The sequence below is a fragment of the Anopheles bellator genome, chromosome 2 (assembly GCF_943735745.2).
Source record: "Anopheles bellator chromosome 2, idAnoBellAS_SP24_06.2, whole genome shotgun sequence".
NCBI classification, from domain to species: Eukaryota; Metazoa; Arthropoda; class Insecta; order Diptera; family Culicidae; genus Anopheles; species Anopheles bellator.
In genome coordinates this window covers 11,971,869-11,989,104 of record NC_071286.1, presented here as the reverse complement: position 1 = coordinate 11,989,104, position 17,236 = coordinate 11,971,869, and the positions used below count along the sequence as shown (strand labels likewise).

At 48.9% G+C, this 17,236-nt stretch overlaps 4 protein-coding genes across 6 annotated transcripts; 2 read left to right on the top strand and 2 right to left on the bottom strand.

Moving 5' to 3' along the window:
* Window positions 1–56: 56 nt before the first annotated feature.
* On the bottom strand, window positions 57–9,889 carry LOC131211108 (structural maintenance of chromosomes protein 1A). Its single transcript, XM_058204462.1, has 3 exons — window positions 9,747–9,889; window positions 8,019–9,675; window positions 57–2,162 (listed from the first exon to the last, which is right to left on the bottom strand). Exons 1-3 carry the CDS (start codon window positions 9,856–9,858, stop codon window positions 209–211), a joined length of 3,723 nt encoding a protein of 1,240 aa, XP_058060445.1. The 5' UTR covers window positions 9,859–9,889; the 3' UTR covers window positions 57–208.
* LOC131211109 (mitogen-activated protein kinase kinase kinase 7) lies at window positions 2,514–7,847 on the top strand. Its single transcript, XM_058204463.1, has 8 exons — window positions 2,514–2,862; window positions 2,956–3,267; window positions 3,340–3,840; window positions 3,914–4,114; window positions 4,193–4,235; window positions 6,934–7,346; window positions 7,411–7,521; window positions 7,614–7,847. The coding sequence occupies exons 1-8, from the start codon at window positions 2,776–2,778 to the stop codon at window positions 7,812–7,814; spliced, it is 1,869 nt and encodes a 622-aa protein (XP_058060446.1). The 5' UTR covers window positions 2,514–2,775; the 3' UTR covers window positions 7,815–7,847.
* Window positions 5,112–11,348, top strand: LOC131211126 (eukaryotic translation initiation factor 4E type 2). Of its 3 annotated transcripts, none has more exons than XM_058204483.1 (4): window positions 5,112–5,137; window positions 10,418–10,556; window positions 10,632–10,754; window positions 10,824–11,348. In XM_058204483.1, the coding sequence occupies exons 1-4, from the start codon at window positions 5,112–5,114 to the stop codon at window positions 11,145–11,147; spliced, it is 612 nt and encodes a 203-aa protein (XP_058060466.1). In that variant the 3' UTR covers window positions 11,148–11,348. The 3 variants fall into 3 exon arrangements, with proteins under 3 accessions (XP_058060466.1, XP_058060464.1, XP_058060463.1); XM_058204481.1 differs by lacking the exon at window positions 5,112–5,137 and adding an exon at window positions 10,150–10,304 and having other exon boundaries at window positions 10,403–10,556; XM_058204480.1 differs by lacking the exon at window positions 5,112–5,137 and adding an exon at window positions 10,150–10,304 and having other exon boundaries at window positions 10,400–10,556.
* A 54-nt stretch (window positions 11,349–11,402) lies between these two features.
* LOC131209973 (probable rRNA-processing protein EBP2 homolog) lies at window positions 11,403–12,837 on the bottom strand. The gene is made up of 3 exons (XM_058203150.1): window positions 12,697–12,837; window positions 12,519–12,617; window positions 11,403–12,447 (listed from the first exon to the last, which is right to left on the bottom strand). The coding sequence occupies exons 1-3, from the start codon at window positions 12,721–12,723 to the stop codon at window positions 11,530–11,532; spliced, it is 1,044 nt and encodes a 347-aa protein (XP_058059133.1). The 5' UTR covers window positions 12,724–12,837; the 3' UTR covers window positions 11,403–11,529.
* Window positions 12,838–17,236: the final 4,399 nt, after the last annotated feature.

Below are 17,236 nucleotides of genomic sequence, written 5' to 3'. Positions count from 1 at the left end.
GCACTGATTATACTGCAAAGTGATTCCCCATGCCCTAGCCGTGTTCGAAAGTTCGAAAGGAAATTGAAAGACAAACAGGCTTGAGAGTGTCCATTTCTGTGTCAATAGTCGGCGCGAAATTCTAGTCAAAATATTACTAACGGAGGTACAACTAAGCTAAAAGAGTCGCAGTTAAATGTCATAAAATCGAATCAATTGACAAGTTCCACTACTGCCCACGACCCTCGAACTGTTCGAGATCAAAGATCAACGTTTGCGACACGAGGCAATCGGCCGGCTGGGGACAGATGCCGATCAGCACGTCCGCGTGGCTGTAGAATTCTTCCTTCAGCGAAATGACGATTGTTTGCAGGTTGCTTGTCTTCTCGCGAATGTAGGATGCCACCTTTCCGATGTTCGTATTGTCAAGCGCTGCGTCGATTTCGTCCAGCACGAAGAACGGTGCCGGCTGGAAGCTGTGGATGGCGAACAGAAGCGCCAGTGCAGCGATGGTCTTTTCTCCACCACTCAGATTACTCATCGGTTGGAACCGCTTGCCGGGGGCCACACAATTGTAATTGATACCATCCAAATACGGTTCCTCGGGATTGTCCGGGCCGAGGTACGCCTGAGCGGAATCATTTCTAGCCAGCTGCTTGTAGATGCTGTCGATCGCGTCCGAAATGTGGTTGCAGCAGTTCGTGAACAGTGTGCACCGATCGTTTTTAACCTTCTCGAACGCGGCCTTCGCCTTTTTGGCTTTCTTGCGCGCAGCTTCAAACTCTTCGTTGGTGGACTGAATCTTCTCCGTGACACGGTCCAGCTTTTGTAGGGCTTTCATGTTCGGTGTTTGTATTTTCTCCAGAGTGTCCAGTTTCGCCTTCAGCTCGTTCGACAGGGAGTCACCGAACTTTTTTATCTGATCCGCATCCGCCAGATTCTTTACGTTGTTCGGCAGCAGCTGGTAGTCGATCTCGATGCGGCTCTCTCGCTCGTACGCTTGGCTTCCACCGCCTACGGTGCTCGTGTCCGACGACGATGGGTTCTCGGTGCCCTGCCCTTGCTGCTGCGATTGCTGCTGTTGACCGATATCGTCCATGCTGCCCCGCGTCAGCGGTATCTCGATGGCATCCATTTTCGCTTGCATGAGTATGTTGTGCCGCTTGTTCTTCATCGTCTCAATCTTGGACTCAATGTTCGTAATGCCCTGGTGTATGGCGGCCAGCTCCTTGGCCAGTGTCTGCACGTCCCGGCGCGCTTTCGCCATGTCCTCCTCCGTGCGATCGACCGCGACTTTGTGGGCTGCCTTTTCCTGCTTCATTTGCTCGATTCTGGTCTTATCTTTCTCAATTTCCTGACGCTGCCGTGCCTCGGCTTGCTTGAACGTTTCCAGCGAATCTTCGTCGTCCTGGACGGCGCGCTCCCAGCGTTGCACGTTTTTCGACGTGTCCTTCGAGCGCTCGAACTCCAGGTTGTTGTTGATACGATCGATCTGCTGCTCGTACTCGGCACGCTTCTTCGCGCGCTCCTGCTGCAGCACTAGCTCACGCTCCTCGAACTGGCGAATGTTAGCCACGCCGATGCGCGCGCAAAACTCGGCATACACGTCGTCCTCCACGTTGTTCATACTTTCCTTGATGTCCTGAATCTTGTCGTCGCGCTGCTGCATTCTACGCTCGATCTCGCTGATCTTCGGCCCGATTTGGTCCAGTTCGCGGGTGAAATTTTCCAGCTTCTTATCGTACTCCTTCAAACTTTTCTTCGACGTTTCCAAATCATTCTGACCGTACTTTAGCCGATTCTCCAGCCCCCGGATCTGGCTCTCGACCGTCGTCAATTCACCTTGGCGGCGCGTTTTTTTCATCACCTCCTTCAATTCTTCGGTGATTTTTTCCTTCTGCAGCTTCAACTGCTCCATGTGCTTCTCGTCCCAGCGCTTGGCCTTGCGTGCGAGATCGTGGCTGCCGCCGGAAATGATGCCGGACTTCTGATAGAACGTACCATCGAGCGCCAGTGCATCGTACCGGCTGCGGTCAATTTCGTACGCCACCTTCATTGCGTCATCCGGAGTTTCGCACACCAGCGCGTTATTGGTGGCGAACAGGACGGCTGGTTCTATTTCCGGTGGGTTGAATTTCAGCACATCGTAGATCAGCTTCACGTTGCGCGGTTCTTCAATGTTTCTGCAAGGCAAAAAGTGTTAACAACTTGTAAGTTCAATCACTTTTAGAAAATTGTCGATTTTGAGGTATAAGGACAAAGAAAAAGGCATTACGGTTTCAGAATAATATATATCAGTTTTAGGAGCAGCAATTTAAATCCATTCTTCAAATCATAACAAAATCGAAAGCTCTCCAAGCAGCGAAAGCTCGTCAACTTAACGAAACCCGACGAAAACATTTCCCCGTGCCGCGATTCTTCGTTGACGTTTGCTGCCGTCAGTGTTTTGACATTTATTTTCTTTGCTGATGACAAAATGAAAAATATTAGGATAACCGAAGCGTAACTACACCAACGCAGCGTTCGCAGCCGTTTTTTGCGTACCAGCACCGAAATTCTTTAAATCGGCACTTTCGCCGAGAGTATACGCTCGGTTCTGCATCCTACTGCCGGTGTGCCGGAAGCAGGCCGTTCTGTTTGTGTGCGCTCTGTGAGCAGAACGACGCTTGTCGTTATCGGTTCGCTCCTCCGTCGAAGGCATTTTTCCAGCATTAGCTGACCAAAATCGCTGTTTCCGTGACGCAGCGGCACGAGCGCTGAGGAGTTTGGTAAGAATTTACAATTAAGTTGTTTTCAATGTCATCGAGGGAGATGAACAGAATGAATAGCGTTCTGCCGCCGTTCGTAGCCACGATTGACATCAACCAAATTGATCATATTGCCGTAAGTAGACTCAACGCCGCGAACAGCAACCAAACAAAAACAACACAACAAACGATCCGTCACACTCGTGTGTCCCCTTCTCAACATCCGCAGACCGTGGGGAAAGGGTCGTTCGGTACGGTGATCAAAGCGAAGTGGAGATCGCCGTACGGCGACAAATTCGTCGCCGTCAAGTACATCGAAGACATCTCGGAACAGCATGCGTTCATCACGGAGGTGAGCCACCTTTCACGCGTGGCCCACCCCAACATCATCGAACTTTACGGTGCGTGCACGGAAAAGCCCCACGTGTGCCTCGTGATGGAGTACGCCGAAGGTGGCTCCCTGCACAAAGTACTCCACAGTCGTCCCCGACCGATCTACACAGCAGCACACGCCATGAGCTGGGCGCGCCAGTGTGCGGAGGTACGCGACACCGAGAGGCCCTAGTTGCGCTCTGGAGTAACCAGTTTCTGACATCTCTTTCCCGTTTATCAGGGCGTGGCTTATCTACACGATATGACACCGCGACCAATGATTCACCGGGATTTGAAGCCTCCGAACCTGCTGCTAGTCAACAATGGGACGGTGCTGAAAATTTGCGACTTCGGCACGGTCACGGACAAATCAACGCTGATGACGAACAACAAGGGAAGTGCCGCCTGGATGGCGCCGGAAGTGTTCGAAGGTTCAAAATACACGGAAAAATGTGACGTATTCAGCTGGGGCATCATCCTGTGGGAGGTGATAGCACGGGAGCAACCGTTCAAGCACATCGATACCTCGTTCGCGATCATGTGGCGCGTGCATCAGGGCCGCCGGCCACCACTGATCGAGGGCTGCCCCAAACCGATCGAGCAGCTGATGGTACGGTGCTGGAGCCAAGACCCGAACCAGCGGCCACCGATGAAGGAGGTCGTGAGCGTAATGAACGGTCTCTGCAAGATGTTTGACGGCGAAAACGAACCGATCGGGGAGGATATTCTGTCGGATGATGAGGTAAATCACCCGGAACGGCTCAACAATGGCCAGCAAACTATTGTGCAATCATTAACCGCTACTATCCAACCAGGAGGAGTCGTACAGGATGGATTATCACATCGACAGCAACCTGTCCGAGGGTACAAACTGTGGCACCGATTCGAACAACAGTAGTCGCGAAACGATCACCAACAGGAATTCAATCATACAACGAATATCCGCACCACCCGCCAAGGGTAGTCCCCGGATGCCAGCGGTAGTGTTACCGCCCATCTCGGTCGATGTTATTCCGGTGAGACGCGAAAGAGCTGCAGATTGCTCCGTTACAACAATAAGCCATTAATTTTCGCTGATGATTGCCTCTTTTAAGTACGATGTGCCCATGGAACTGGAAAATTCTAGGCTGTCCTCAGGTACGTACGTGATTTGATAACTCATTATGGTTGTCACTGCCGTTCAATGGAAATCAATGTTATATCGTTCGATTAAGGTGAGATCGATTAAAATTCAATCTCCTACTTTCGATTACGGCACCGGAACACATATTGTACCTTCTTTGGCCCTATGCCGTGATAAGTGATTCTTCTTATATGGCAATTGCAACCACCGAAAGGTCTTGCCCTGCAACAGAGAGAATGTTAATTTTCTGTCGCTTTCTGCAACGCTGTGTTTTGAGGGGGCTTGTTGGCCACCTGCGCGACAATGACGAGAAACATAACATATAAACATTTGAAAGAAACATAAAACCGGTATTCGATAGGCCGCCCACCATGAAGATAACATGCATCTTGCGGCATCTTTGTTGTCACTGGCATACCCGGCGTGCGTGGCGAATAGTGGTATGCGGCAGCGAAAGCGCTTGTGTTTTGTTTTACTGCCATCCCAAGCACGTGCTCTACGCCATCGTGTGGGGCAGCCGGATTCGGCTTTTATGTGGTTTCTCGGGTGGAGATGATGCGCATCTGTTGCCTCGGTTCGCGCATCCACTAAATGTTCCGCCATCCGGCCCGGCCCGGCCCGGCTATGCGTACTTCGCGCGGACCACGGTAAACAGATGATGCTGAGAGGGTCCTCTGCCTCAGATTTTTCCTTCGCCTGTGGTAGGCGGTGAGTCATCCTCGAGTTGGCGAGGCCACACCGAGGAAACAACCGTACACCACAGACAACACCCGAAGGGGGACCTTACGGGGCGGTAGGACTCGGTACGGTACGGAGCGAGAGCGCCCGAGAGAGCATTACTCACGGCTATTTTTAGCCAAGTAATTTATTTTTTGTTTTGAACACATTATATGAGCCACAAAACCGAAGCGGTCCGGCCCCAAACCATCCGCCAGCTGCGAACCATCGCGCGAGATGGATGCTCACTCGCGCGCGCGCGCGCTGCCCGTGTTGGCCGGCTGGCTGTTGGTGATGCTGTGAGTTGGCAGCGAATAATGAGGGATTTTCCAATCTGCGCTCCCAGATATTTATATTTTCCTTCCGACTCCATCGCGCCGACGACTTATTGATAGTTTATCCGCTTGCAAACGGCGCGAGAAACCACGAACCCCTTGCCCAGCAGCGTAGCAGTGGTGCGACCGCGGCCGCGCCTGTCTAAGTGCTGACCGCAGCGCGCGTGTTGGTGGTGTGTCGCGCGTCACCCGTTCGGCGGCCCGACCCGTGGTTCCGATGAGTAAATACACACAACACCGCGTACGGGCCCCGCGCCCGCCGTTGGCCAATTCACATTCCCGGTTTATGTGCGCTCTTTCTTCCTGTTGCGGCCCCTTGCGCATCACACTCGTCCCGTCCGTTTCGACCGGGCCGTTCCTTTTGGCGTTCGCAGAGGTACACTCATGCGCTCAAAATTTCCACGAAATATACCGCGTACGAGCGAGCGAGCGAGACCGTTTGCCACTCTTACTCTGGTGGTCGGTTTCGTCGCGGGTCTACCCGGATCGTTATTACCCAAAGGAAATCAGTTCCACCGTTTCTCGGTACACGTTCGCCAGCCAGTCTCGGAGTAGCGCGTATTCGGTCGCCGTCGTGTTACGTGTTACGCGCGCGACATTTGCGGTTGTCGAGAGTTGGTAGAATATCGTATTCCAACAGTTCGAATGAGCCATCGCGCTATTTGCACCGGAAATGGTGCTGTTTAAAACTTATCGATCAGCGGTGCTCCGGCGGAGCCTACTGCTTGCGTGGAGTGATGCGGAAGTGTATTGAACGAAACGAAACGTAATTTTCCGTCGCCTGCTACTGCGGGCGAGCGCGCATTCTACGCGTACTGCCGTCATCGTGGAACGCTTATGTTTAGAGAGCACGTAGTACGCGAGCGTATTATGCTGACCGTTTGAAACGGCGGTCCCCCGTTTCGAGGCACATCTAATTTGAGGACGAAAAATAGCCCCGCGTTTAAGAGTCGTCTCCCGCGTAGAGGCTAGGAGCGGGAAAATAGAAACATTGCACGGGAGCGATCGAGAAGACGGCGATCCCTTTAACGATAAAATATCCGCCAACGAGAACCAAAACCATCGCCGCCTTCGTCACCAGCGCGTGGTGGACCTGTTGGTGGAAGCCGTGAAGCAAAGTGTGGTACTGAAGCTCGCGGCCGTTGGTACGCGGCCATCAGCCCAGAGTGTTGACGTACCGATTTTCATTTAAACATCAATCAGGACCAGCAGCTGCGACGCATGTAGCTTTTCTTTGTTTATCGCAACCTTTTCCGGGCCGCTGCGGCGAGAGACAGTTGGCCTTTTGGGCCGATTGAGTTGTAGTAGTGAAGATGTGCATAAACAATGGTCATTACTGAGTGAGCAAAGAGATTACACACCAAAGAAGCAGGGAAAATACGCAACGCATCATTTTACATAAGTGAAAAGTGGGAGCGTCTCCTCTCCGCGTTGCCAGCAGCCAAAGCAAGCCGCCATCATGTGTGACAGCGTAACTGCGTCCACTGTGATTTCTTCAAACACTTCCAACACGCTCCAAAGCTGTTGGATTGTGTACAGTACGTAGCTCAGGAGCGGAGCACATCGTTCTCGTTTGGGGGGGGCATACTTTCCGACATATGGAGTAGGACACCACCGCCTAATTTCTATGACCAAACCCCTGTTTCGATTCGTCTTACAGCCAACAGCCAAGGAGTCGAAGGAATAACCGTTACGAAATGCACCAACGGGCCACTGGACACCGTGAGCAGCATCAACCGATCGATAAATTACGCCAGCAGTTCGGTGTCCGGTGCAGACATACGGGAACCAAGCGGGGCCGGACACAGGCCAGCTCCGTCCGTAATGCTTCAACAAACTGCACCGGACATGGAAGCCGGCGAGCATCCCACCAGGGACGACGGTGGGGAGGACGAGGACGATGGAAGAGGATCCACGAATGTGCCAAATAGTAAACAGAACGAGACAGCCCTTGACGATACACTGTACAGTATTCTAGACCAAAATCTACGACCGCTAACGCCGGTGCCAAACAATCCTCTCTCAGAGCAGATACACAACGAGCACAAAGTGTTGGTTCAAAAGTATTTCGAGGTACGCTAGAGGACAAGGGACTTTAAAAGCTCATTTCTATAAAGCTATTCCTACTCCACCGCAGTTTGAAACACAAATCGTGACCAGCATGGCGCAGCGAGAAATGCTGCAAAGTAACATGCATCCGGAGGAGTTACAGTTGAAAAAAGCGTACATAAAGCGGCTCGAGGAACGGGTAGGTAGCCTTAAAAGACCTCAGAGGCCCATAGGCCTTCACACTACACGAAAGAAATATTTTTCATACTTTGCAAACATCGCTCGTTGCAGGAGGCGCTGCTTAAGTTTAAGGCGAACCTACAGAAGCAGCTGAATGAAAAAAATCGACAACAGCAGGCGAGGCAGAGCCAGCAGCAACAGCATCATCATCATCCGTCGGCACCGTCACCTCTGCACCGACAGGAGTCAGATTCGGAATGGGTGATCATACAGTCGCCCGATTCCAGACCAAAGACAGAAAGCCATCATTGATTCAGCCTAGTAGTAAGGACGAATAAAAATAATATCCCCATGTTAAGAGTGTAACGAACTCTCGAGTGTCTATTTTTGTCCCTTCGGAGTGTGTCACCCGTCCCCGTTGTTAATTGAGTGTTAATTTAAAAAAAAACCCCAGCTGCCGGCGTATCAGTTCGGTCGTAACGGGTTCGAATGGAAAAATGTAGTCAAAGTACTTACCGGAGACGCTCTTTTAGCGGTTTTTTCTGCAAATAGTCAAGCGGTAGAAACGTTTCGACGTCCAACATTTTTTCCTTGAGTATCTGAATGCAGCGTCGGGCCGTTTTCTCCGTGTCCACGATGATGGCTTCCATGTACTTGCCGAGCACCTTCGTGACGGCCACGTTGTACCGCTTGTGCGTCGGCTGGCACATGTTGATCATCCGATCGTACACGCCGGGCACTTCCTGGTTGAACAGCTCCACCACCTCCTGTTTCTTTTTTCGTCGTGCGTCCTCGTGCTTGTCAATCTTAGCATCGCCCAACTGTTCGCGCACATTCTCTAACTCACTTTGCAGCTCCAGGATGCGCTCCTTTGAGGAGCCAACGTCCTGGCTCAGCTCTGCCTTCAGGCGGTTCTGTTCCTCGAGCGCCAACTTGCTCGACTTTATGTGATCGATCAGCTTCTCCTGTCGCTTGAGCACTTCGTTCTTTTCCGACTCGTTGCGCTTATAGTTCTCCTCGATCTGTGCCTTTTTGTTTATCTCACTGTCCAGCAGATCCTGGTCGGACTTTTGCTCCCGATTGACGGAATCTAGATTGATCAGATACTTGCCGGCCATCGCGTCGGCCTTCTGCTTCAACCGGTCGTACTCTTGTATCAGGTTTTGCTCCAGATGCACGTTCGTGCCGCGCTTCTTCGACTCGCCCGCCATCTCGTTTTCGAACGCGGCCATCTTTGCCTCAATCTCGTGCAGCTCGTCCTCCAGCTTTTTGATGTCCGACTGGTGAGCTTCGTCGGCGCGCCGTGCCTGCTCCAAAGTTTTCATCGCCCCGTCCAGCTTCTTTTGCGTGTGGGCAACCTTTTCCTTTGCCTTGATAAACATCGGATGCTTCTTGCTCATCTCGCTCTCCACGTCCCGTATCTCCTGCTCTTTTTTCGCCATTTCACGCGTCATTTTGCCGACTTCCTTTTTCTTTTCCTTCAAAATTTCGTCCGCCTCCTCCTTGCGCTTCTCGATGATGCCCAGCTCCTGCTGTTTGCTGACCAGATCCTCGGTTAAGCGGCGTGACTCTTTCTCGTTGTAGTACAAACGGAACAACTGATAGTTGACCTGCTTTTCGGCGTACTCCTGCTTCAGCCGGGCGTACCGATCGGCTTCCTGCTTCTCGAGCTTTGCCTCCTTCCGCTCGGCAGCGATGCCCTTCTTTTTCTGGTACGTAAACTGAGTTTCTTCCTCGGCCGACTGCATTTCGTGCTTCAGCCGGTTGTAGTCGTCTTTCATCAAACCCGAACCGCTAATCTCCTCGAACAGTGCCGTCCGCTCTTTGGCGTTCTTCATCGCAATGCTCTCTACCGCCCCCTGGAACACCAGGAAATTCTTCGCCTTCACATTGATGCCGATCTTTTCGAGCTCCTGCAGGTAGACGGCCGGTGGCACCACACTATCGTTTATCCGGTACTCGGACGAGGAGCTAATGACGGAGCGCTGAAAATTTTTCTCTTCCTGCTCCAGATTGTTGTTTGTTATGATAAACTTAGCCGTAACGGAGGCCCGGTTCGAAATGGGGCGCCCAATCGAGGCACCGTGAATCAGTTCGGGCAGCTTCCGGACGCGCAGGCTGTTGGTTTTCTCGCCCATCACGAAGCTAATTGCGTCCATGAAGTTCGATTTACCTAAACAGAGAAACACAAACTCACAGTTGGCAAATCAACAGCAACCAACGCCCGGAGGTTCACCCCCATACCTGACCCGTTGGGGCCGATCACAGCGGAAAACTGTTTCAACGGCCCGATTACATTGCGCCCTCGGTAGGACTTGAAGTTTTCCACCTCGATGTACTTCAAAAACGCCGACATTTTGTCGAATGCTTCTTCGCGCTACGGCAAAACCGCAATTCGAACCGCAACAAACACTCGCGAGCACTTCTCCCTTTCTCCCCGATAGACGACAAAAAGTAGAAACTGCTCCGAGTACAAACGAAACTCAGCGTCAATATGGCGCTTGTCCGAAATTCGAGCAGCAAATGTCACGCACTGCTCGAACTGACAGTGCTCGAATGCGAGCACCGCGAAAATACAAAAAAAATGGTTTTGCTTTTTTATTATTTTTGAAGCACCGCTCTCCGAGAATTTTGACAACGTCAAAAACACACCAAATCGTGCGTGCGTGAAAGAAAGCAACAGCAAACAAAAGTTACGGCAAAGCAAAACACTTGCGCGAAACACTCTGTGATAAGGGAAAAAGTAGGAAAATCAACGTTTCAGCCAATCAATTATTAAACGATGTCCAATAAATACGATCCGTAAGTAAGCCTGACTAGGTTGCCTGGCGACGCATTCTCAAGCGCGTCGTGCCGACTAAACTTTGGCCAATTTCCGCTTATCTTCGGCCTTCCAGGAGCAGACCATACGCCAGCGACAGCGATGATAGCGGCGATGAGGGATCCGATTTCGACGTGGACAAACTGGAACCGCTGGAAGTTGGTCCCGGCGAGCACAAGCTACAGCACACCTACTGCCTATGGTTTGGCAAAAAGGGTTCTCACCGTGCGGCGGTAAGCATTGGCCGGTGGGCTGGAAAAGGCCTTGCGTAGTTGAGTGAACTGTTTTCCGTTCTTTTTGCCGTACAGGAATACATAAAATCGCTACATTTTGTGGGACGATGTGCCAGCGTTGAACAGTGGTGGTCGCTATACTGTCACTTAATAAAACCGACCGTGTTGAGGCCCTTCAGAAGATTGCATCTGTTCAAGGTAGCGAAAAAGGAGTGTTCGCATGGCTGGCGGCCGGGATACTCATGGAGTTCTTTTTCTTCTCCATAGAGCGGAATCAAACCAATGTGGGAAGACGCTGGCAACGTGCGCGGAGGTAAATGGGTGATCCGCCTGAAGAAATCGAAGATCGATCGGGCATGGGAAAACGTGTGCATGGCGATGCTGGGGGAGCAGTTTCTGGTGGGTTCGGAAATCTGCGGCGTCGTGCTGTGCACCCAGTTCCCCGAGGACGTCCTGTCTGTGTGGAACCGAACGGCCACGGATACGGTCAGCACTAACCGTATCCGGGACACGTTGCGGCGCATACTGAACCTACCTCAATCACAGCACATCGAGTATAAACCGCACTGTGACAGCCTGAAATTTCTCTGAGAGAACCGGATCCAGCCCCTGCCTACACGGCTTCACCATCGTATGCCTCGGATAGTGCTGCACATGATGGTGCTACACACACACTCACAGACACACTTCCAAAGTCTGACTCGGTTGGCTTTCTGTACATGTTTTAAGGCGTCCGATCGCTGATTGCATCGAACTCTTACCGGATCCAAATTTTTCCTACAATAAAGTCACGGAAAATGAACATACCTGTGTAGGAACATGACCCGATTGTTGTTATGCCTGTGTGTATATTCGAACAAATCGCCCGACGTTTTATTAAATGTTATACAGAACTTATTTGTAGCTCGGCCGCACCACAGTGTTAAAGGACTGTCTTTCAGTGCGTTCTCTTGTTGCGATGCTTCTTGGGTCTTTACTTCTTACGATTCTTCGATTGCGCTCGCCGGTTCTTTCCAGGCCGTTTGTTTGCTTTACCTCCGGCTCCGGCTCCGGCACCGGCACCACCACCACCACCGGCTCGTTTCTGACCGCGTCGACCTCCATCGTTCATCGAGGATTCTTTCGTGTTGCGTTTCGAACCCTTCTTACGTCCGCCGAAGCCAAACTTCGCATCGCGTGCCTTACGCTTCGCGCTGACCGCCTTCTTCTTGCCCGCTCCCTTCTTGCCAGGCGTCTTCCGGAACTCACCCCGTGGCCCATCGTCATCGTCCAGAAAGTCAAGGTTGGAGAGCTTACCCTTGCGGAACTTTTTAATGTCGCTCAGCGTTTTCCGTCTCTCCTCGTCGCGTTTCTCGGTGGCCTGCCGCTGGATCAGTTTGCCAATGCGCCGATGCTCGCGCAGTTGACGGGCACGTTCCGACTTCGCAATACCTTCCTGTTTGTCGAGCAGCATCTTGCGGATACGCTGCATGTGCTCGTCCGATTTGGCCATCTCGGCAAAGTAATCGTCCGGTCGCTTCGTTGCCACACCCAGATCGTGCAGCCGCTTGATGCCCTCGATTGTGGCGGCTTGCGCTTGGCGGTGGAACAGAATCTCGCGCTTAAAATCGTTCAACACCGGATCGGTTTCGGGAGCGATGTAAGGGATCTTTCGGTTGCCTTTGAACTGATTTTCGCGCTTCTGCTGATGCTTCTCAATCTGAATGGCCAGCTCGGGCGTTAACGGGGCCAGATCGTTCACCAGATCCATGCGTTCCAACCACGCCGCTTTCAACACACACACCTCGAGTGCGGCCTTCAGTTTTAGCGTGTCGTTTACGGGTGTGGGCGCCTTCTTTTCGATTACATTCAACCCGGGCTTCAGCTGGTTGTTCCGGAATGCTTCCCGTAGCTGGAGAAGAAACAAAATTGCACAAAATGATGTTACGGGACCAATCGAAGCCACCTGTTGTGTTCACTTACTGCGTCATCCGAATCCGAATCCGAGAAACTCGACCCCCCATCGTCCTCGAACTCTTCGGCGACCGTGGTTCCCATTTCCACGTCGGACTCATCCGACGCCTGTACACAAGGAAACGGCGTTGAACGTGAAAGCTTCAGAACGAAAGAACGGCTTAGCAAGCGTAAGTGAGATACTTACGACGGCAGGTTCTCCTGCTAACATCATTGCTGGGGATTAATCCGTCGGATTTTGTACAGTAATAGAACCAAAGGAAACAGCACACGATGAAACGCAGCGTGTAAAGAGATTCCTTCAGCAAACCACCGGCATCCGCGTGCTGCACATGTTTGTTTTCTAGTGTGCTGTGCGAGGAAATGTCAAATTTACTTTTCGCTGTCATTCCCAACCGAATGACTGTTGTAAGGTTCCGCGGGCTACGTTCGAAATTTTCAAACGTTTCCAAAAAATCATTTTGAATTTTCTCATCTCACTCTCCATTTTCTCAATGGACACCTTTCACCAAACCAAATGAAAACCACAGCTTCGAGCGTCTTCAGGTGTCGTTAATAAAATTTGTTCTATACTTTATTGTTTTCTATTTAGGGTTTGTGTTTCTGCTGTTCTGCTGCTGTCTCTATCGGAAATTTGCATGAGAGAACAACGCGTTGTGCGGTACAACGCCAAGTCGCACAGCAATCGCGCACTCTCGCTCCTGTCCTCTGTTTGGAATCATTGTTGCACCAATTGTTCTGCGGGGTTTTCAGTTTCCCCGACACGCGTATACTACGCGCGATTCTTCGCCTCTGTCTGCGCCTTTGTAAGATTTTGTAATTAATCAATTTAAAACTTAAAAATAAACTTACAAACAAAACTCTTAATTCTGTCATTGATGTGAGGTAGATAACAAGTATTATTATAATATTAGTTTCGCTTTCCTATTCTTTTCATATACAAACGAAAGTGCAGGAGTACTTCGTACGGTATCGAAACTAGAACTAGAGAGTCGAACAAAGAGTGTTGTGACTTGGCAAACCATTTGCATGGAACTCGTCGTTGTCAACGCAAAGTCTTCCACGCATCACTCCTATTGGTTGGTTATTGGTGCGCACGCACGCAATCTTTGTGGTTGGCGTCAAAGAATGGAGAAAAATAATAAAATGGAATGTGTCGTTTGCTGGTTTATGCATAATAAACGGGGCAGATCGGTTAGTTATGTGAGTATGTTCCATATAAATTATATATTTTACTGTTCCTGTATTTTAACACATTGCTCTTCTTTTCATTTCCATCTCTTTCTCTCTCTTTTACGCTCTCATCTTTTTATCTTCTCATTTTTCACTGTATACTCTGTTCAGGTATCAACATTTCACGTTTTTCTCTGCCCAACCCTTTCGAGTATGTGTTGTTAACATTCCAAAAGGATTCTTCTTTGTTAAGTTTCGCTTTAGATATGTTGATCTCTGTTAAACGCTTTGTATATTAAACTCATTTAAATTGTAAGATTTTGTAATGGTTTTGCTGTAACAGTTGTGTTGCATTCTTTTTTGGTACATGGTTTGTTTTTCTTTTTTATTGGCTGCTCAATGTCTCTACTACCCAAGCATTCACATTTTCAATTGCTATTGCTTTCGATCACTGTGGTGAAGGTGTGTGTGTGTGTGGTATGTTTGGTGTGTTGAAGTGGAAACAATAAATAAATAAATGAGACTCAACAAAACAACAACACAATCGCTGGGGTTTTCGTTTCTTGGCTAGTCTATTGATCGGGTTCGAATAATTCTATGGTCGGATGAAAAACAAAATGGTAATGGTAACTATGTGTGTAATCAACAAACAAAAAATGTCTATAACGTCGTTCCTGTTCGTGCTGCTTAGTACGGCAAACGAAATACAATCAAATCGGCTGTACATTAAATCGGCCAAGGGCAAAGAGAAACAGAAAAGCAACGGTTAAGTGGAAAATTACACAATGCAAAAATAAGCTTTCATATGACAGGGGAGAAAAGGTCTTAATTACTATCGGAAGAAAATAAATATAAAGCAACGATGCACTCTTTCACAGGACAACGTAGTAGAACTGCTGTGGTTAGAAGAAAAAACATGTAAATAACATTGATTTTAGTCAACATCAACCCCATCAACGAGCTAACCCCGTGGTCGGGGTCTCCTTTTCTTACTCTGGCTGACAAGCAGCGAGCGTATGCTCTGGTTGCTTTGATCTGCTTGATTGTGATTTTTTAACTTCTCCACACGATACTACGGGTACTACACGTTCACTTGGGTTTACAAATTTGAATATTGAAAACAAAACTACAACATCTTCACATCGTGTGAGGTATAACATAAACATATAATCGCTACTGGAGATGTAGCTGTGAAAATTAGTCAAACGTACAGTGGGTGTTGTTACAAATACAAAGCTTCTTCACGTTTCATTCTATAATCACAAGTGTTTAGCCTTCGTAATAATTGAATCGCAAAAAATTGGGCCAAAAATGGGTTGATCTCGTTTCCGTTGTTTCCTCAAATTAATTGTGTGCAAAAAGAAAACGTTTTCTAGCAGTCGATTTGATGGAAGTGAGTTTTACACGATAGAATAAAAACCGACTTCAACCGACCGACTCTTAAAGAAAGCCCATCAAAACACGCCAATGTGGGCAATGAATTTTGTCTCCACTCCTACCGCCGTGATCATCGCAAGATCATGCTCGGTTCCGTTCCAGTTCTGATCCACTCTACAGTATATTAACGCGCGTTACTTTGCGCTACTTCTTGCGCGCCACACTAATTCGCTCAATTGTTCATAGTTATTCCTTAACTCGTAACGCTATAGTATGGAGTTTTCCATCATTTTCGTCCTCGTATCGCTACGGTTGTGTGCTTACTTGCTACTATTTATAAGTCAGGTACCCAGATTATTCTTATTCCGTTAGTTCGTTCAACACATGCACTTGTTTTGTTCGTTTTTGTTGGCTGTGTTGTGTATCAACATGAATCACCCCTTTTCTACTGTGCCTTCTCCAGGCTCCGGTTGAATGTTTGTTCCAGTTCTTGAGTATGTGTGTGGCAGAGGTTTTAGTAAATTCTGCCGGCTTCTATTCTACCTATTTCCCCAACGTGGTTTCCGGTTGTTTGTTTGAACGTTTATATAAATAGGTTACTTGAAAAACGTACCTTCTAATAAGTAAAATCAAAAACATAGGAAAGCCGATGGCCGGTTCACAACTAGCCATGGTAATGGAAAATTGCGCAACTGATGTAAATAAACTGTGGCCGCCTACAGCGCGGCTAGAGAGAGGAGTCATTTTGAAAACGAGGCAACCAATATGCTGCCACCCCCCAAGAGTGCCATTTGAATTTGTTTAACCCCAAAAAACAAATCCCTACCGGGACTGCGTGAGAAGGATTCAAGTGGAAGAAGTACAATTGGTCGTATATGTGAAGATTTGGTTTAAACCTAAATACGCCGCTTACAACAGTAGGCGGTTAACGAATAATCTCGCCAGTGGTTGAATGTTGCAGTATTTAGTAAGCTGCATTTAGTGAAACGGCAGGAAGAATATCATTTTGAAATTATCCCAACCACAGATCCCAAAACAAAACTATGAAGGAAGTTCACAAAAATGGAATAGCCTTCAAACACTGCTGTAGAGATTCTTACGTGGCAATCAAATCGGAAACCGGTGCGATCCTCACGCGTACCGATCAAGGGGCTGCTCTTTGTCTGCACAGTATGTATTGATCTGTAACACTAGTTAGTTCTTTGGTGGTAGTACGAGATTATTATTGAGTTTTAAACTTATTCATTGTTCAGCTTGGAAAAGGTATAGGTAATGTCAATAAACGGATTCTTCCGACGTGGGGACTTTTGCCGGTACGGTTCACAGTATGTACTTCTTCACCTCTCACGGCTTTCGTTTTTGTAGTTTTAGGTTACTCACACCCACACACACGATTGAACCGGTAGGAAACAGAGTTTACGTTTAATTAAGATTACGTCAATATGGAAAAATGCGAGAATTCTTCAATAAAGCAAAAAAAATACTGGTACATTACACTACGGAGCGTACGTTTCGGGCGCCTCCGGCAAGGACGGATGGCACCGCTTTGCTTGTGGTCGCTTGTTTCCGTGTAGAATGTTTGTTATGAAGTATAAATATAATGTCGTTTGTTCAGTAGCGGTTAAAGAAAACAAAACAGTAACGATACACTGTACAGGTTAACTAATCAATCCATGTGGAATAATGTGCACAGCTTGAACCCTTGCCCCTATGGCGGGTGCGTGAGGAACATGCCCCGTGTGAGTGTGTTTCCCAGGGTCAATCAAATTAATAGCTGCGAAAGTAAAGTACAGTCCACAGACGGAAATACTCAAATTTACACGCATCTACTCTAGGACCGACCATGGCGCTAGAATTGGGTGAGTTCTCGCCAACGGAAGTAAAAACAATAGTAACATCCCCGCACGAGTACCCGATGTTGCTGTTGTCGCAATAAACAAACCAGAAGTATTAAGAGAAAAATCTTAAACTAATCGTTGAACGTAATCATAAAGCCTCTGCTCCTTTTGCTTCGTTTGCTTACACGACATTTCTAATGAATATTACCCGCTAGCCCGCTCCGACCAAAGGACTACGTAGAAAAAACAGTACTGATTGTTTGCTAACGTTTCGCTTCACGTTACACACTCTGTCTCAGCACCTAACTCTTCACTTCACAACGGCCCAGCCACACAGGG